This window comes from Vipera ursinii (assembly GCF_947247035.1).
Source record: "Vipera ursinii genome assembly, chromosome: W".
Lineage (NCBI taxonomy): Eukaryota > Metazoa > Chordata > Lepidosauria > Squamata > Viperidae > Vipera > Vipera ursinii.
Window position 1 is genome coordinate 38,784,256 of NC_139522.1, and position 21,086 is coordinate 38,805,341.

Sequence of the window (21,086 nt, forward strand, 5' to 3'; positions counted from 1 at the left end):
GTGTCAAACTTGCAAAGTCACGTGACGTGTCTAGACGTATCACGACTTTTTTTCCATTGCTGGCATTTGACACCCCTGCATTAGGGAATAGCATTCTGCCCTGCAGATGCTCCCAGAATCACCTTATTACCTAAATTGGCATCCACAGACATTTTTCCAGGATGGCATATTACTGCAGGCAACAGATTGATACTTTATTAGAAGTTGGAATGCAGTTTCAAAATTCCTGAGCACTAGAATAAAATATTTAATTTTAATTTTTAATTTTTAAAAAAATTCTGCCAAAATTTAATACTGGCTTTCAACTTTTAATTTTTTTTTAAAAATCAAGACATAGTAAAACAAATATCAGCAATGCAGCTGATTAAGAAAAACAGACAAAATTAATTTAAAAAGTGGTTGAATAAGGAAAACACCAGACCTAGGGTTGACAGCAACTGTAGTAAATGATTGTGAGAGGGATGAGATTCAGTTGTTCACCTGTTTTTCTGGAGGAACACAGGTGAATGCACTCCAAATTGGGTATTACCCAATCCCAGATTGGTTCTGATTCAAGGGGCATCAGATGCTTTTGATCAGTCTATGGGCTGAAATATCAACATTCTTCGGTTCTGGCAGCCAGGGTTTACTCATAGATGACTAGGTAATGGAGAGTTTTCTATCCATAACTTGGCATATTTTAGGAATGCTTAGCAGTTATTCACAGTTTTTAAAGGAATGGTTATATTTGCTTGGCATATAAAAGATCTCTCAAGTTCAGTCATGGTTATTTTGGTAACAGACATTTACTTGAAACCATGAACAGTAAATAAATATTAACATACTGAGTAAAATAAACAAGTAAGTGTCAGATAAAGGTAATCAGCAATTGTCCATTGGCCTGATTCTGTAAAGCTTCACAATTGCTTACCCAAAGAGACTGTTTCAGGTGGCATCTAATTTAGGCAGGTTTCACCATTGCAATCATGTTAAATTGTGTGTGTGAACAACTGTCATAGAAGCAGAAAGCTGCTTGACTAGTTGAGTTGTCCATTTGATCAGAACCATACAGTGACAGGCAGTATCTTCCTAGACTTTTGGATAAGAGTTTTCTTAGTTTTACCTGGGTATGTAACTTGAATGTGTACAAAAAAACTCTTCTAAGACCTTTTGCTTAGAGCAGAGTGGGCAACTCAGTCAAACATTGCTAATTTTTCATGCTTCTGATCATAAATTATTGCATGTTAATTGCCATTTGAATTATAAATACTACAGATGCAGAATACACACAGGGGAGGCTGTAAACTTGTATTTGGTAATAGAGCCAGATGAAATCTATTATTTCATGAATCATACAGTGATGCCCTTGGGTCTATGTTTGAAATATCTTGAGACATCAGCTGTGATATTCCAGGGTATAAAGGCTTGCCAATTGCCTGCTCTGCTTGTCTGCAGTTTAAGAAAACTGTGCAGTGGGCAGGATTGCTTTGCTTAAAATTATGTCTCCAACCCATCCCTTTTACCTTTGGCTCCATAATTTGATTCACTGCTGGCAATATTGCCATAAAAGATAAAGCTCTCTCAAGGAATTCAAAATTTTGTTGTTGCACCTTGCATTTGCAAAGCATCTAAATAGTATTGGTCCGGTATAACATACTGTGCATGAAATAACAGCAGGTCCACTTCATAGGGGACTAAGTTGCTAGATTGCATGTGGTTTTTCTGCTCCTCAGAAAACATTTTTAAGTTTTTTTTCTCATCTTAAGATGTCCTGGATTTCTTTTTGTAAAAGCTTTCAAAACATATACCCAGCTGACATGCATTTTTGTCTTTTCTATTCATATTCATGTGTTTTCTCTTTGTCCATAAATGTACAATATTGGTCTATCAGGTTCTTACATTTTTCTTCTTATGTTAAAGCAGACTGTAATTGGTAAAAGCTTGTGATAACATGCATTCATCTTTAAAGTCTCATTCAATTCTATGTTATGTGCAAAAACTAATATGACTGCTCTTTTCTTTGGTCCATTTAAACTCTCCCTTTTAAAAATGCTCTTTGGGGGAAAGGCTAAAATCCTCCCTTAAAACCCTGGCCTTCATTCAGTATATTCATTTTCAGTTTACAAATGACCTTGTCACAGACTTGTAATAGTAACATAGTGTTAAAGGTAAAGCTATAACACTGAATCAGAAATGTGTAAATCTTTGCTTTATTTCAGATAGCCTTTCTAATATGATTGAGAAAGGTCCAATAATAATGTCAAACATTCTTTACAGGTATAAGGGCTAGAAACTTGGTTTTAGAAAAAGTTAATTATGAAACACTAAACATTTGGGCAAGGGTCTTCAAACGTGGCCCTTTTATGGCTTGTGGACTTCAACTCCCAGAATTCATCAGCCAGCATGCTTGGCTGAGGAATTCTGGGAGTTGAAGGCTACAAGTCATAAAAGGGCCAAGTTTGAAGGCCCCTGCTTTGGGGTGTAAATTTAAACATAGAACATGTAAAAAAGATGTTGAAACTCTAGAAAGTGCAGAGAAGAGCAACAAAGATGATTAGGGGATGGAGGATAAACCATATAAAGAACGGTTGCTGGAATTTGGTATGTCTAATTTAATGAAGAAAAGGACTAGGGGTGACATGATAGCAGTCTTCCAATATCTAAGACAGACATGTCAAACTTGCGACATCATGTGACGTCGCGCAACGTATCGGGACGGTTTTGCCATTGCCAGCAAAGGGGTGGGCGTGGCTTCCACATGACACGTCTGGCCCATGGGCCAGCAGTTTGACACCCCTGATCTAAGAGGTTGCCATAAAGAAGAGGGAGTCAATCTATTCTCCAAAGCACCCGAAGGCAGCAATGGATGGAAACTAATCAAGGAGAGGAGGAGCCTAGAACTAAGACATTTCCTGACAGTTAGAACAATTAATCAGTGGAACAACTTGCCTCCAGATGTTGTGAATGCTCCAACACTGGAAGTTTTTGAAATTGGACAACCATTTGTCTGAAATGGTATAGGGTTTCCTGCCTAAGCAGTGGGTTGGACTAGAAGACCTACAAGGTCCTTTCTAACTTATTCTGAATATAGAGTCTCAGAATCAAGTTTAGTTGGCTAGTTTGGAAATGTACAAGGTATGTTTGTTGTCAATGCTGCTAATATCGGATGTTCTTGCTTGACAACATAGGGAGATGTAGCCTTCCTTTAACTCGTATAATACTTTTAGAGCTAGAATTAGTGGGCGCTGGGGGGAGTAGGGAAAATGTATCTCAAGACTGTAATAAGAGAAGATAAGAATTTGGCGGGTTGTTAAACAGGAGGGAAAGTTTGCATTTTAAACTAATTGGAGAATGTGATTTATGATGTTTAATTAAGGGAGGGAATTGTGTTTGATACAATGTGTTCAGGGGAGGAGAATTCAGATTTTGGCTTCTAATATGTACGTGCCAAAGCTATGTAATTATAATAAAAGATTCTTTAAGGTAAACAATGCCTTGAAGTTCTTTGAAGTACTGCATTTGTTAGAACCATGACATTTGTGTTGCTTGGGTATTGCTGTGTGCATTTGTATATTTGAAGGTTTTCTAGAGGAAGGGGTCTCCACTAATGGAAACTGCCTTCCATATGAAAATGATGGATAATCAAACTTTAAAAAGAAACTGCCCTGCTCATCATTAAAGTAGTTCCAGGTTTGGAAAACTGTTTTAAATTCTGTGAAGATGCAGAAAATGCTGTTTCTTTGTTTCTGACTTAATGGATCTTTGAAATCATCTACATGTTCCAGCCTGTTGTACTATTTGTTGTTGAGTAGCAGTATAATAGTTATCACACAGTTCATATTCTCAAATACTCTGATTCACAAATACCGCGGGTGATTGTTAGAGTATGCCATGTTAAAGAAAAGCCATTTACCATAGATTTGTATAATTTTAACAAGGATTTTTTTTCTCCACCCCCACCCCCCACTCCACCATTTCTTGTACAGGGCACTTACATCTCCCAGCCATCAGATAAACATTGTATATCCATTAGTAATACCCAAGAGAGTCTACTTGCTAAAACCTATAGAGTGCCAAGACCATTCAACGGAGTCATTAACACGTAAGGTTCTTGCTAAATCTCTCCTTAAGAAAATATAACTTTAAGGTACTTCTGAAAGGCCACTCTTAAAGGTACATTGGAGATAGAAAGTCTACACACCCATGTTAAAATGGCAGGGTTTTGAGATGTTAAAAAAATTGGACCAAGATAAATCACTTCAGACTTCTTTGCACCTTTAATATAATATACCAGCTGCACAATTCAATTAAAAACAAACTGAAATCTTTTAAGGGGCAAAATATCAATAAAAATGTACAATAACATTACATAAGTGTGTACACCCTTAAATACTTTGTTGAAGCACCTTTTGATTTTATGACAGCATTCAGTCTTCTGGGGTAGGAGCCTATCAGCATGGCACATCTTGCCTTGGGAATCTTTGCCCACTCTTCCTTGCAAAAGTGGTCCAAATCTGTCAGATTACAAGGGCATCTCCTGTGCACAGCCCTCTTCGGGTCACCACATGGATTTTCAGTTGGATTTAGGTCTGGACTCTGGCTGGGCCATTCCAAAACTTTGATCTTCTTCTGGTGAAGCCATTCTTCTGTTGATTGGGAGGAATGCTTTGGACTGTTGTGTTGAAGGGTGAAATTCCTCTTCATCTGCAGCATTTTAGCAGAGGCCTGAAGGTTTTGTGCCCAAATTGACTGATATTTGGTACTGTTCCTAGTTCTCTCCACCTTGACTAAAGCCCCAGCTCCAGCTGACAAAAAGCAGCCCCAAAGCATAATGCTGCTGCCACCACCATGCTTCAGTGTGAGTATGGTGTACGTTTGGTGGTGCACAGTGTTGTTTTTGCACCAAACAAATTTTTTGGAATTATGGCCAAAAAGTCAGCCTTGGTCTCATCAGACCATAACACATTTTCCCACATACTTTTGTCAGACTTAATGTAGGCTTTTGCAAAATTCTTCTTTTCTAAAAGTCTTATAAATAAACTGGAGAAGTGTGAAAAGTTCTGAGTGGAAGTGAGTCAAAGGGTCTTCCTCAACCTGATGTTCTCTAAATGTATTAGGATATAACTCCCAGCATGGATGAGGAACTTGGCTCTGGAAGCTAGATACCAGCTAATCTGGAGAATGCATTGGATTGACAAAGACCTAAAGTAAAAAGGTGATGGAAAGTTGACAGTATAAATCTAGTGGAAATTTGGAGCAGGCATTATGTACAGAAAAATATGATAGGCTAATGGTGAAAAAGTGTGGAAGAGAAAAATGTAAGCCTGAGAGACATGAGTAAGGACAAAGCTGACATTTCCAAATAATGAAAAACTAGAGAGCTGCTGACAGGTAATGTTTACCACAATCTATCCTAACCTGGTATCAAACAAGAATTTTGGGGGCACTTACCTTAGTTTTGCATATTTTACTATATGCATGGATTTATTGGTTTGCCTGGACAAATGGGCTGCTGTTTTTAGGTAATGAAAATTTGGCTCCCATTAGTGTTAGAGAAGTAGAAATGTCTAATGTGCTGTATTTCCATTCTTGGACAGTCTACAGACAAGCTTGACAGAACATAGTCAGGGAGATGGCTCAGATGCTGAGGAGCTGTTGCAGAAAAAGCAGAGATTAAATGTGGTGTCTTCAGCTCTCAATGGAACCTGTGTGGCAGCCCGCACGCGCCCTGTCGTCAGCTGCAAGAAACGGCGGCTTGTTCAACCCAACAGTCTGGTTCCAGTATCCAAAAAGGTCTGTAAATTGATAAGTTAAGGCAGTAGAAAAATGGGGTGGGGGGATATTGCAGCTGAGTTATATGACATAGCTAAGTAACAAATTGTTGGTCTTACATATTGATTTTTAGTCCCATATCATTATAAATTCTGCTTAGAGTCCCTCTGATACTCAAATAAAGTGGATTTATCAGTCCTTATGTCAGTGGAAGTTTTTTAGGCTGTCCCTGTTAAACAAATTTGGCATTGAGTAGGAAAAACTGGGAGAGAGCTACATTTGAAATCTTGATCATTTGACTGTAGAAATGGGCAGAGGAAAGTGGTTTCACTTCTTCCACTATGCATAATGTTTTGGGAGGTAAGAGTCACAATTTTAAACACTCTTTTAAGTTTAATTGCTGGATCAGTGGACCAGAGGCATTCTTAAAAGAAGAAAACAACATGTCTGTTGTAGAATACTGTAACTTAGGAAGGGATGTTGTACAGGTGCACTTAACAGAAAATATATCAAATCATTTTTAAGTACCTGACTTTTCTATTTTTAAAAGAAATGATGGTTTCTATTAGGTAGCCATGTTGGTGCTTTTGAATGTGGGCACTTATAAATTACAAAATGTTTAAATGGCTACAATTCTCAGCATGCTGAATTCAGAATCAGTTCCAAGTTTTGTGTTTGTGTCAGTTGCAGGGTACAATTATCATTAGTATCTGTTTTTTAAAAAATAGTTTTTGTTCTTTGCTCTCTCTCTCCCCCCCCATTTAAAAGTAGCCAATCTACAGTCAGTATTTAAGGAAGTATGCATTTTCAGCCAGACTGATCTGTTTCATTGGAACAGTCTGGCAGGCTAACAGCTTAGGGCAGTGATGGTGAACCTTTTAGAGACCAAGTGCCCAAACTGCAACCAACGGCATGGCTCCAGTGGTCATGGCAGACTGGGTGGGTGTGGCCAGGGTGGGCGTGGTCACGTCAATGTTGCTCATGGGGAGGGACACCTGTGGGGGTCGGGCAGGGTTGGGGGAGATCCAGGGGGTCTCTGACGGGTGGGACGGTGGGCAGGAGGCTCGTCCTGCGGGGTGAGGCGAGACCAGGCAGAGGGCATGGCAGGGGTGCCATTGCCTCAGGGCAAGGCAAGGCAAGGCAGGGACCAAGGCGGCTGCTGCCTGACACCATCAGCCCCTGCACACAGCGAGCGCATGGGAGCCAACTGTGTCCGTCAGCAGCCACAGCCTGCCAGCCCCTTGACCGACGCACTCTGAGGCTCCGCAGCCGCCTGCGAATACCGGGCCAGCCCTCCAGCAGCAGGTGGTGTAGGGGAGGGGGGGATCCAGTATACCGGTTCCTTACCTCCGGCCAGCTTGTTCTGTGGCCTTATGGCAGTGGCATTGGGCGCCATGCAGCAAATGGCCGGTTTTGGCGCAACGTGGCTGTTTGCTGCCTCGCATGTCGCACCCTATGCCGCTGCCATGAGGCCGCGGAACAAACCGGGCAGAGGTAAGGAACCGGTATACTTACAGCTTACAGAGCCACCAAAGCAGCTGGTGGATCGCTGGAGGCTCAGGGAGAGAGGTTGCTGAAGTGGCCTCAGAACAAGTGGGGCAGGTAAGGAAAGAAATCCTCGCTCCCCCCAGAAATTGCCTTTCTTTCCTTACCTGACTCCCAGCCCCTTTGCCGTTTCTCCTTCATGATCCGCCACCGCCGCTTGCAAGGACAAAGGAAGGATTTTTTCAGGGGAAAAAAGGTCAATCAATCAATCCCAATTTTTCGTGAAAGATCGCGCAGTTGGAATTGATTGATTGACCTTTTTTCCCCACAAAAAACTTAGTTTCCTTGCACACTTCAGCACCTTCCCTCCCCGAGCATCCGGCGCACCACCTGCTGCTTTGGTCAGCTTGCCAGCCCCCACCTCAACGCCTTGCCCACCACCGCCTAGCACAGCTGCCTTGGGGCTGCAGGGGCTGGCCTGGCATGGGAAGGGCATGTGCTCCACCCTCCCACCACCATGCAGGGTAAGGCTGCCACCCCCACCCAGATGCCCTCGCCTCTCCCAAGCGTTTTTTTTTACTAACCTGCCTTTCAGCTGCATTCCTTTTCTCCGTTCGCTTCTCAGCCTTCACCGCATGTTTGTGGGACTATAGCAAAAAAAAAAAAGTTCCATCAGACTTTCTAACTTCTTGAGATCTTGTGAGAAGTTAGAAAGTCTGAGGAAACTTTTTTTTTAACTGATAGTCCCACAAACACGTGGCAAAGGCTGAGAAGCAAACGGAGAAATGGAATGCAGCTGAAAGGCACGTTAGTAAAAAAAACGCTTGGGGGAGGCGGGGGAGGGCCCGGCAACCTTACCCTGCGCAGCTTCGGCAGGTGTCTGGCAGGGGGAGGGACGCAACTGGTCTACCACCATGCTAGCGCTGCCGCGTTGCTTCTCTAGCCCATGCACAGTCCCCGCCCCACCCCTCCCATGGAGTGCCCTGCTCCCGCTGCTCCCCCCACCCCTACGCGGCACCTTCTTTCCAGGTCTGACGCGTCACTTCCTCCAACGCTGTGTGGGACTAAAAATAAAGTTCAATCAATCAATTCCAACTTTGCGAGATCTTTTTTTCCCCCTCGAGAAGTTGAAATTGATTGATTGAACTTTTTTTTTTTGCACACATTGGCGGAGGCCTAAAGCGAAAAGGTTTTATAAAACCCAGCTTAAAAAGCCACTTGCCCAGGGAGATTTTGATGCAGGTTGCTCATTGACGGGACTTAAGGCCTTGGACTGGGGCAACGGTGCACGTGCCCACCACGGGCTTAGGGCAAATGTTGTATTGGCAATCAACAAATTTAAGTTTGTATGTATAAATAGAAGACACAGTTCACAGAGTGTATAACCAAAGTAACCAGATTTTTAGATAAACATTCTAAATATGTCAGTATTGAAGATCACATGTTGCAGTGCTCTCTCTCTGAATCAGAAAAAAGTGAAGACACTTTTTTCCAAGAAGATAAACATTTAAATATCTTAATATGGGATTATTGTATCATCATGGATATTGGAGAGGGTTTGTTTTCTTGTTTCTTTGTTTTAACTGGAACATTAGTAGAGTGAAGGACCAATGATGCATAATCATGTTTCATTGGATACTTTGGGACTTGTAAATAGCAAATATTCTGTTGTTGGATGTAAATGGTAGTTTCTTAGTCCTGGATGAAATCTGCAGTGAGGGAGGCAACTGCAAAAGCTAAAGTACAAGTAGTTTGCCCAAACATCAGAGAAAACTCAACCCTGTAGCTCAACCCTTCTTTACATCTGTAGTTGTCATTCTTAGGCAGATTTACAGAGTCAGTCTCTTACCCACCCTGTTCCCTTTCCACTCCCATCAGTTCATCTTGGTGGCTCTTTAAATGCTTTGTTATAGTTTCACCATGTCCAGTAACCCCAGTCATATACTTCATCTCCATCACATTGATTCAACAATCAAGTCAACTTCAAATTTCCCTGGATCACTCCCAATCCTTTCATGGCTGCCCAGTGTCACTCTGAGGTTTCCTTCCTTTCCCTTTATGTTTTGGACAGTCAAGAGCACCTCAAAGCAAACCATTGGTCTCTGGCCATCCTAATATCCCATGTTGTGAAACCTGGAGTAACTCTGCAGAATGAAAATGGCAGGTGATTGGCGACTAGGTCCTCAGATTGAAAAAAAAGTGAAAATTGATGCCTTCTTCTAGATTAATGGATTTTAGTCCTTCTCATTTTTTCATCTTATGTCTAGGTTCATCGTAACAACATGGGGCAGTGTGGCTGTGATGTGAACCCTTTGTGTGCTTTCTGTGCTCCTCGAAGCTCATTGCCTCCAGAAATCCAGTATGAAGCCCCTTTGATGGAGCATCTCTCACAGTTGGATTTCTGCATCCACCCTGAACTTTCATTCCCAGATGGTAAGAAAGACCCCATTGGCAGATGTAAGTAATAAAAAAAGCTGAACAAAAGTCAGCTCCTCATTCCAGGCTAGCTAGGAAGCCATATGTAGGCAACAGTAAGAGCTCTACTTTTTTTTATTTATTTAAAAAGTTTTACAATACATTTTGACTTTAATCCCCCCTCCCCCACCCCTATCCCTCTCCCCCACTCCCTCCTCCCCCCCCCGACTTCCCAGAGCTAAATACAGGGCATAAAATCAAAAAACAAACATAAACACCCCTATATTATCAACAATAAACTATAAATTCTATCTCTCTCTAGCTCATATAAAATGAGTACAAACAATATTAATATTACAAATAAAGTAGAAAAGAAAAAGAGGAAAACAGAAAAAGATCTTTACTCAAAATAAATTTTCTTAATCCCAGTCCTTATTCATATTAATTTCAAAAAAAAAGGGAAAAGAAAAAAAAACTTTCACCTGCTATTTGCATTCTCCCATCTTTCTCTAATTTCCAAACAAATTCTCAGTTACGCACCAAAAGCGCTTATCTCTGTTAATCTTAATAATCTCCAACCAAACTAAACTATAATCTAAAATAGTTCTTGCATGTATCACGCCAAATGTCTCACAGTTCCAAATCATCCTTAAGTTCAAATAAAAGTTCAAATAAAAAGAGTATATATATAAAAAAAATTAGGCAATCTCTAAGACAACTTGTTATTAATTAGCTTACATACCCACTCTTAGTTCAACACATACTTTAAGTCCATAACCCTAATATACTTTTCTAGCAAGCAAATAACATCAATCTTAAATTGTATAAAATATTAAAAAAAGAAAAAAAAACTTTCTTTCTCCTCTATAATAATTTTACTCCATTGACATTCTAATCTAAAAATCAGCAATCTTAACGCCCCAAAACTTTTGGAGCACCTCTGTCATGACCCCCAAAACTTCTTTAGACCGCTCTCCTCCTACATCTTCATTGTAAGCACACTTTGAAGATTCCATAACTTTCCGCTGGTCTTGCTCTTGCTCTCGTCTCGCTCTTCTTAGGGCGGCACGCGTCATCTTCTGGCCTCCTGCAGCAACCGATGAGACTGTAGCTTGATCCCCTCCAACACCATTGTCCTCTGTCTGTCTATCTGCAACATCTTGAAACTTTCCCACACCGTATCCTTTTGCAGCTTCCAAAAATGATAGGGGGGTTGCTTTTAACACATTACTATAAAAATCACGTGCCTGAGCCACAGTAACCAAACGATGTCTTTTACCTTCGTGCGTTGTCACCAACCCAACTGGAATCTCCCATCTGAACTTAAAATCACGTTTCTTAAGTTCCTGTACTAGAAATGCGAAATCTTTCCTTCTCCTTAGGATCTTCGGAGGAATCTCTTTTAAAACCAAAACTTCTTGCTCAGCCACTACCAAATTAGTATCATAAGCAGCTTGAATGACTTCATCTCTAATTACTCTCTTTGTAAAATAGACCACCACATCTCTGGGTAACTTCCTCTGTCTTGCAATCCATGAATTTACACGAAAAACTTTGTCCATATTTCCCTCAATTTCAGATGCTGACTGGCCCAGTACCCCTTCCAGAGCCTCAGAAATCAGCTGCTTTAAATCTTCTTTACAATTCTCCTTTAAACCCCTGATTCTAATAGCATACTGCATCTGATGATACTGAACAAGGCTCAATTCTCCGTCCATTTTATCCCTTATATTTTCATTTTCTAATACCTTTGCTTCTAATATAGAGTTCTTTTGACTGAGATCCTCCACTTTTATATCCAGCTGTAGCACACATTCAGCTACGGATTCAACCTTAGACAAGATGTCCACCCTCATTGCTCTAAACTTCTCTTCCATCTTCTTCTCCAATTTCTCCATTTTCTCCTCCATTTTCTCCTCCAATTTCTCCTCCAGCTTTTTCAACTTTTCATCCATCATATCAGACATCAGTTGTGCGTGCTTTCCAAGAGCGTCTTGTAAATCCTTAAGCGTCAATACCGGGAGAGATGCAGGAGGAAGCAAAGCTTGCAGTGAGGTCTCTTGCACCAGGGAAGACCCCGCATTCCGAAGAGCTTTAGAAGTTTTAGCCGCCATCTTCCCCCACTTTCACTTATTACGCACTTTCACTTTAAAGCTATAAAATCCATTGAGCTAGAGAGTAAAAATAAAGAGTCCACTTCACCTTGACCTCCTGTACCGCTCTGCCTGCATCTTGATAATCAAAAGTATTTCCTTTTGGCAGGGGTGGTTGCTAACGCCTGGCTCTGCTCCAAGAATCCCAGAGCAGAGGCGCTGCGCAGCTCGGAGCAACCCAGGCTTCGGGGGGGCTCATCCTTCAGCCGCCCAAGCTCTCAGCTCAGGCGGCCCCGGAGAGCTCAACCCCTACCTGGGGCCTCACCCCCTCCTCTTCTCCCGAGGAGGGGGCTTCAAATCCATCTAAACAGCTGATTGGCGCTGTTTACGATGGAAAAACACAGCTGCGGAGCGGGCAGCCCGAAAACGGCTGTCTTTCGACGTCGCGTCGCCACCGGAAGTCAGTAAAAGCTCTACTTTTATACTGGCCTGCATAGGATGCTGGCCTGAGGATGATCCTTTGGAAGGATTTTTTTTTTGCTTGGACCATAGAGAGAGGCAGGCAGCCACAGGGGTTGTAGAGGTTGATCAATTTTGGATAAGAGAGGATCTGGAAAGGCATTTAATTTGGCTCTTCTAGGACACTGAGTTGCTTTGGCACCAATGTCAGGGGTCCCTGACCTAGTTAGCCAATGACTGCATGACATGTGCTGCTAGAGACCTAGTAGATAGAATTTAAACAATTGGGTATCTCTTCCCTCCATCTTTCCCCTGTCCTCAGTCTGCTTCTCTCTTCCATATGTGAGATTGTTAATTAATGTTCTGGACTCGTCTTGATGGTTTGATATGTGACTGGAAATTTCCACATGATGTAATAACATCATAACAACCTTGGTGAAAAGGATGTTAATCAGGACTTTAAAAACAGTTAAGATAGCGCCATCTGGGGCTCTTGAGAGAAAGCTGCTGCTCTGAAGCATTTGGTCCTGGGAAAAGGCTGTCTCTTGGCAGGTCATGATGCTGTTTTGGCACAGTCAGATGTTGACTAGCGCTACAACAGAGAGGAAAAGTAAACTGAATAATCAATTGGATGGGCTGATCAGAGAGAAAAATTGCTTGTGTTTGTTCAACAGTGCACTTCTCTCTTCCGTATTCATGCACACAGGTAGCATTTTACTGCTACAGTGCAACCTTCTTAGGTTATCTGCATTTTCATGATTTTCATCATTTGTACTTTATTAACATGTGGCTAGAGTAAAGGCAGGAGACTTGACTGACAGATTAATTTGAATTTTTCTGCTGGGTGTGTTTGAATTTTCAGCTCATCCTTAGCCTGTTATCCAGACTACTTTTTATTAATATCTGAATTCACACACTCTCATCAACTGCTCTCTCAGTATCCAACTGCCTTTCCTACCTTAAGCCCTGCCCTTAGTGTTATTAACAGTGCTTGTGTATTGCCCATTTTTTGAATATTCTGGGCAGGTAACTTATTTTCCAAACAAAGTGGGTTCAACTACTGTGCTATGACTGTCCTTGGCTTTGAAGTACTATGCTGGGAGCTGTGCTCCAAATGTGGTAGGCAGTGGCAGTGTAAAAACTAAATTGGATTTTCTTTCATTTGCATTAAGCATTAAACATGATTACTGTCTAGGCATATACTATGGATTTTTTTTCTTCACATTAAAAACTGTTTGCTTAATATTTTGAAACTCTCCAGAGATTGCACAGAAAGCTTTGGGTTAATGGGTTATGTGTGAATAGGATGTGGCCTTGTATCCTTCAGTTGTGTATATGCGCTAAAGAAAGGTACACATATTGCTTTTAACCAGGTGTGTGTGGGTATGTTTGTGTATACCTCATACAGTACATTTTCATGCTTTCGTTTATGTATTGAAGGGTGCCTACACACTTACCACATATTGTCTAGTATCTTGCCTTCCAGGTTGCCTACACCCCCCAGCCCCATTTCTCCTGGTCATGTGTGATGTTCGTGATTTTTTCTCTCTCTTCACAGTTCCTCCATTTCACGCACATACAGAAAACTACCAAACAAAACAGTGAACTGCCAATGACAAAGTAATTGGAAGTATGTTCTAGTTGCTACTGGATAGTCTAGGGCTGCGTGTGTTCATTGGGTGAAAATAAAGCAGTTGTTTTGGATAGATAATGACTCAAAGTTGTATTTGAGAACTGATCAAATTGACTTTTCATTTATGTGGAAAAACTTCCTTTAACTCAGTGTTTCTATAGAGACACCAATTCACCTTCAAAATTTTACTGTAGGACAAACATGCTGTCATTCATATTATTTAGTAATATCCTAGTTATAATTTAAGGAGCACTTGATAGTGACATTATTTTAAGAATTTTTTTTGGGATTTTATCAAGATATTTTAATTCACTCAAGTAAAATACATCCTAGGTCTTTTGAATTTTCTCCAGGGGAAGCTGTTTGTATTTCAGTTGTAGGGTGGCAGCAGCTGCTCTTGCTGTTGTTGGGACTTTACACACAAAACTCTTGTGTACTCACTGGAGGTGAAGCATGCTCAAAGAGAGGGACTATTTTTCCTTTCTCTATTTCCTTTCTACCCTTTCAATCCCTATGACCTTAAAGCAGATCGCAAATAAAAAGAACAAAAAATATACTAATAATGTAAGATCAAAATATTATAAAATGTATAACAGCATCATAATCAATGCAATAATCATCTGATGGCTTTTCTTTTGGTCCCAGACCAAAAAAAAAAAGCCACCTAGCTGTTTTGTTGCTGAAGGCTGTGTTAGCTCAGAATTCCAGTTGAGTCAAAAAATCTGGAGAGTACAGGGTTAGGATAGCTGCAGTTCAGCCAATATTGGTGTTTTCATTACTGGGAGAAAGTGGAGGACTCCATAAATAAGGCTTATTTTTTGCTTCTGAATGGGTATATTTTTGGTCCATGGTAGGTATAAATCTTCAAATTTATGGTTAGATAGATTTGATGAGGAATGTTCATTCAGAATATGCCATCGTTATTCTGAACGATGTCTGATAATTGCCTCCTTTGGGTTTTTTTTTTGTTCGTGTATGTGTGTGTTCATTTTTCTGCAGATGTACCAGTGAGCTTACACCTTCAGAGCATGTTGAAATCCCAGTTGCAGAACAAGCCCTGTGAGAAAATTAAACCTCCCAAAAAGCTCACGTTGAAGCATCAACCCACTGTGCCTCCCAGCAGTCTCTCTGACTCATCATGCAAACACCGTCACAAGCTGGTTAATACCTTTTTAGCAGCTTCCAGTAAGTGCCTTCATTGATTTTAATCTTGAATTGGCAGAATTGGCAGAAATTACAATGTCCTGCAGAGACATTAAAGTGAACCAGGATTTCATTTTGAAATGTGATTAATGCCAATGCCCAGCCTGAAGAAGGAAATAATAAATAAATAATAAAAGACCGCTTCTGAGAATACACTGAGTACTTGGCCCTCCCATAATAACAGTACACAGACTCTGAATTTAGGCAGGGCTTCCAGGGTTATAGACAGCCTGGAGACCCAGCACCACTTTCTGCCTTTGGAGGTATAATTTCTGGCAGTATGTCCTGTTTTAGTAGTAAAAGAGGGAAGATTAACAAGTCTGTTCCTTTTTGTTTTGTGTTGTTTATTGAAGAAATGTGGCTTTCTGGGGGAGGGAGGGGATTAAGCAAAGGAAAGGTTTCGGGAAGCTCATCCTGAATCTTCTGCCTTTTATACAGAAGCAGAAGAGCTTTGCAGCCTCCCAATGGCCAACTTACTGGTGCAGAAAGCCCTGAAAGTAGCCACCATTTCCACAAAGAATTGTTGGGCCCCTGAAAATGGCAGCTGCTTCCAGGAGGCATGGGAAGCAGGTCCAAGCATTGCAGGGTCCTGTTGGGGCAGAATAAAGGGGGAAGAGAGAGGCAGGGGTTGTTCTGACACAGGTCAAGTAGGCAGATGCAGGCACCAATAAAGTATTTCATTGCACTGCTAAACCACAACAGACAGCTCTCCAGGGGTGTTGGCAAAACCCCACTCCACCACCACCCCGTCTCTGTGTAAATCAGCCCAAGTCAGGTGTTCCTTGTGAAGAGGGTTGGGGCAGCCTCCTCGCGAGCAGCCTCGCAGACCTTCTCTGAGCTTCCTTCTGCTCCACTTTCTGTGCCGTGCAGGGGAGGCAGCTGTTCCTCGTCAGAGTGGATCTGTTGTCTCTCATCACCACTGCCTGTCTGCAGCCAATCCTCCCCTGCATTTGTGAAGGCAGGCAGCTCCCTGTCCAGTCGACCACCTCCCCCAATGCCGGAGGGGCCTGAGACAGCATCGTCCTCAGACCCTGGACTCTCTAGACCATGGGTAGGCAACCTGGGCTCTTTTATGACTCATGGACTTCAACTCCCAGAATTCCTGAGTCAGCATAGCTGACTCAGGAATTCTGGAAGTTGAAGTCCATGAGTCATGAAAGAGCCGATGTTGCCTACCCCTGCTCTAGAGAGTCCAGGGGAGATGTACCATCCCCATTGGTTGGTCCAAATTCCAACTCCTCCTCTGAACCGGGATCTGACAGGGCCATGACAGGGGTGCTGCAACATCCCTGTGGTTGGTCATAAGAGTGAATGACCGCAGTGGCACTTCAGCTGTCATAACTTTGAAATAGGGTTGCATATAGTTTTGGGGTGTTAGTCATAACTTTGAATTGTCATTACATGGCCTGTTGTTTCTGAAGGACTACCTGCAATGCAGCCCCACAAGATCTTAAACTTTTAACATTATGTGATTTTATATTATAAAACTATATTATATATTTTATGTGTGGCCCAAGACAATTCCTCTTCACTCATTATGGCCCCAGGCAAGCCAAAAAGTTGGACACCCGTGTCCTAGACAGTTTGACCAGGAAAAACTTGTCAAGGAATCTAGAAGTCGTGTTGGAGCATGAAGGAGTAGAATATTTATTGTTGGCTAGTGATATGGGAAAACCATGTTGAGTATATCTAGAGTGCAATCACTCTTCTGAATGTTTCATGATCATTGTTCCAGAGCTGAAAACAAGTAAACATTGGCTGTGTGCCCCTAAATGAGCATGAGAAAAAAATATGTGTGCGCGCACACATGCCTATTTTTTTTTGAGTGGATGATCTGCTTTAATGGTCAGGAATATTGTATATAATTGATAAACTGTAAAGGTAGGTTTATTACTTAAAGCAAGACACAGCTCCTGCTGCTCCTGGTTTTTGAGATTGTTCTGTAGTAGTCAAGTAGCATAATCTATAATTGCATCTTGGGTCTCTTTAGAGAATATATCTGACACAGTGTTCCAAATGTTTGGGCCACAATGGAAGCCAGCCTGTTAGAAGCCATGGCAGGGCTGGGTGCAGCTCAAAGGTTCTGCACTATAGCAGGCCTTGCAAACAAGGTGGATGGATGAATTGACTTTTACAGCAATTGCTGAATTAATGGAGTTGTCACTGGAGGGCAGTTGCTGCCAGTGGCTCTTTGTGTTGTTCTGGCAGTCATGCTTGTATGGCTTCTAGGATCTTGTCTAGGCTGGGTCCTGAAAGGCAAGAAAGAGAGGTGAAAGCCGGGCGTTTTCATGGCTCTCTTTCTGTTCCACTCTTCAGCTTGCTCACATCACAAAATTGAGCCAGACAAGGCACACAGGCAGCTCTTAAACGATGTGAGGGCTGCCCCCAAGGTCGAGAGTGCGCCAGAGCGCTCAATTATCCTGACGGCAGTTCATGAAAGAAAGCGATTGTGGGACAGCTCCAAGAGAAGTGAAGGTAGGCTGGCCCTAGCCAGGTCTGTCTGGGGAGAGCTTGGGTTCTGCATTCTGCTCCCCCTCTCCCTTTGGATATGGTTGTTTTCTGCTTCTGGGAAATTAAAGGGGTAGTGGTGTCACCTGCCATAGTCTCTCTTGTGTGCTTTAACAACTTCCTTCCTCTAGAGAAGCAGTCCAGCCTGAGGAAGTTTCCCACACTTAAGTGTGCTCTAGTTCTTCTATGTTGATTACTTGATGTCTGTCTGGTGTGATGCTTCTGGGTATAACACAGGCATTGTTTTCACGTGCTGTTCTCTTTCCTTGCACAGTGTTGAAGCATCATCCAGAGATTGGAGGCCCAAGTTATTTGTCAAGCTCTATGGCCTCCACAGGTCATAGTCCACTCATGCGGCAGCACTCTGCTTCCTCTGAAAATTCCATCCCTCCTGTCACCACAAACTCCCCGGGAAGCTCCATTGCAGCTGTAAGTACCTGGGTGGGTGTAGGGGGTTACCTAGCAGTTGCAGCTAAGTTCAAATTTGATTTCTTCAGTGCCTTCAAGATGCAGTGTGCTGCATGACCTTGCCATTCTATGTCTCAAGGTGCTTGACAGCTAATCTTGACATAGAAGAAAAATTAGGGCAAGGAGGAATGAGCATATGTATTACTTCTGTTGCTGATTTTTTTTCAGTTATAGGATATGAGATGCAAGGGTTAGGGTTAAATGGAATTAGGTAAAATGGAAAAGGAGCAATTGGCTTTAGATACAGTGTCCCAGACTGCAACATAGGAGGAAAAGGTTAAAAAAATGAAGCTTCAGAAGTTGGGGAACAATATATTCTGGGTTTGGAAACAAGGAAGTCATGAATCCTAGTGAAGGATGCTAGCAGAAGAGGTGGGGGTGAGAGGTGGCAGTTAAGAAATGAAATTTATCTTCAGTTCCATGCATGGAAGGAGGCCTTCATGGCTTGCACCTTGGATAGGACCATTTGGGGCAGGATTGCACTCCAGCTGAACTAAAACTCCTTGGTTGTTTTGTGTTTTGACCCAGACAAATTGGAAGGGATCTTACAAAGGAAGTGGGGTAAAGTTGGTGTACCTCTTCCCTCCACATAGCCTGCTCTCTCTTCCATCTCTCAGTCTTCCCATGGCTTCATCTGCCTTAGCTGTATACCACCACTCTTTCAAGCTTAGCCTACCTATCTGTCCACCCAGCCCTCCCCAACCTACCTATGCCGTCTTTCTCCTTACTTCTCCTTGTCTGCACACCACTGTTCCCCCTATGCATAACCAACAGCCTTTCTATCCCTCCCCCAGTCTCCTCCTGTGTACTTTTAGCTGCTGCCTCTTATTTATTATATTTTATTTATTTATTTATTTATTATATTTTTATACCGCCCTTCTCCCGAAGGACTCAGGGCGGTGTACAGGGCAATAAATATAAAAAACGGAATACAAAAGTTAAAAAAACGATTAAATATTTAGCCCAGTTTAAAACAGTATTAAAACAGTATTAAAACCCCAACCCTAACCCATCAGACCAGGTCAGACTGCTCGAATAGATATGTTTTTAAGTCGCGCCGGAAGAAGCGAAGGTCGGGGGCCGTCCGGAGCTCAACCAGCAAGCGGTTCCATAGGTCTGGCGCGCCCACAGAGAACGCCCTCCCCCTGGGGGCCACCAATCGGCATTCTTTGATCGGAGGCACCCTGAGGAGGCCCTCTCTGTGGGAGCGCACTGGACGGAGGGAAGTTGACGCCGGCCGCAGGTGCTGCCGTAGGTAATCCGGACCCATGCCATGTAGGGCTTTGTAAGTCATTACTAACACCTTGAATCTCACCCGGAGGGCAACCGGCAGCCAATGCAGCTCGCAGAGCAAAGGTGTAGCATGGGAGTATCGGGAAACCCCCAGCACAACTCGCGCGGCTGCATTTTGCACCAGTTGGAGCCTCCGAGTGGACTTCAAGGGCAGCCCCATGTAGAGAGCATTACAGTAGTCTAGACGAGAAGTCACGAGCGCATGAGTGACTGTACGCAAGGCATCCCGGTCTAGATAGGGTCGCAACTGGCGCACCAGGCGAACCTGGGCAAAGGCCCCCCTAGTCACAGCTCCGATATGCTCTTCTAAAGAGAGCTGTGAATCTAGAAGGACCCCCAAGTTGCACGCCCTATCTACGGGGGGTAATAGCTCACCCCCCATGGCCAAAGATGGAATAATCGGAATTTCCCGGGATGCCGGCACGAACAGCCACTCAGTCTTGTCAGGGTTGAGTCGAAGCCTGTTCCTCCCCATCCAGACCCGGACCGCCTCCAGGCAGCGGGACATCACGTCGAGGGCATCACTGGGGTGGTTTGGGGTCGAAATAAAAAGCTGGGTATCATCAGCATATTGATGATACCCAACTCCAAAACCACGAATGATCTCACCCAGCGGCTTCATATAGATGTTGAACAGGAGAGGCGAGAGAACCGATCCCTGAGGAACTCCACAAATGAGAGGTCTCAAGGTCGATCTCTGCCCCCCTGCCAACACTAACTGCGAGCGTCCCAGACGGTAGGAGGAGAACCACTGAAGAACTGTGCCTCCCACTCCTAACCCCCTGAGACATCGCAGCAGGATACCATGGTCGATGGTATCAAAAGCCGCTGAGAGGTCTAAAAGGACTAGGACAGAGGAGTAGCCCCTGTCCCGAGCCCGCCAGAGATCATTCACCAGCACGACCAATGCCGTCTCCGTGCTGTACCCGGGCCTGAAACCCGATTGGTACTGGTCTAGATAATCAGCTTCATCCAAGAACAAAGGGAGCTGTTGCGCCACCACGCTCTCAACAACCTTCGCCAGAAAGCGAAGGTTGGAGACCGGACGAAAGTTGTTCAATATTGCTGGGTCCAAGGCAGGCTTCTTGAGGAGGGGTCTCACCACCGCCTCCTTCAAGGCGGCGGGAAAGCTACCCTCACTCAAAGAGGCAGTAATCACTGCCTGGAGCCAGCCTCGTGTCCCATCCCGGGCCGCATAAGTCAGCCAGGAGGGACACGGGTCTTGTTACCATCTCTGATTTTCCCCATTTCCCCACTGCAGAACATCTCTGCCTGGAATGTGCATGTTTTGGACTCAGAAAAAAACTACATATTCTAATCCAGGCACGACTTCCCAGAACTTCCTGTCCTGTATATGGAATAGTCTGTAAATAGGATGATTGGAGTACAGGTGAAACTCGAAAAATTAGAATATCGTGCAAAAGTTCATTTATTTCAGTAATGCAACTTAAAAGGGGAAACTAATATATGAGATAGACTCATTACATGCAAAGCAAGATAGTTCAAGCCCTGATTTGTCATAATTGTGATGATTATGGTGTACAGCTCACGAAAACCCCAAATCCACAATCTCAGAAAATTAGAATATTACATGCAATCAATAAAACAAGGAGTGTACATAGAACAATATTGGACCTCTGAGAAGTATAAGCATGCATATGTACTCAGTACTTGGTTTGGGCCCCTTTTGCAGCAATTACTGCCTCAATGCGGCGTGGCATGGAAGCTCTCAGCCTGTGGCACTGCTTAGGTGTTATGGAAGACCAGGATGCTTCAAT

The 21,086-nt window shown here is 43.0% G+C and overlaps 1 protein-coding gene across 1 annotated transcript in view; it reads left to right on the forward strand.

The window, feature by feature from the left end:
- LOC310648254 (KAT8 regulatory NSL complex subunit 1-like) overlaps positions 1-21,086 on the forward strand; it is a gene marked incomplete at its 5' end in the record, with an annotated part of 277,663 nt that overhangs the window by 153,264 nt on the left and 103,313 nt on the right. The window contains 6 exons of the mRNA XM_083376000.1: positions 3,966-4,081; positions 5,577-5,772; positions 9,504-9,669; positions 14,836-15,021; positions 17,356-17,514; positions 17,822-17,976. Coding sequence (XP_083232126.1) covers positions 3,966-4,081; positions 5,577-5,772; positions 9,504-9,669; positions 14,836-15,021; positions 17,356-17,514; positions 17,822-17,976 — 978 coding nt within the window. The remainder of the gene's footprint in view (positions 1-3,965; positions 4,082-5,576; positions 5,773-9,503; positions 9,670-14,835; positions 15,022-17,355; positions 17,515-17,821; positions 17,977-21,086) is intronic.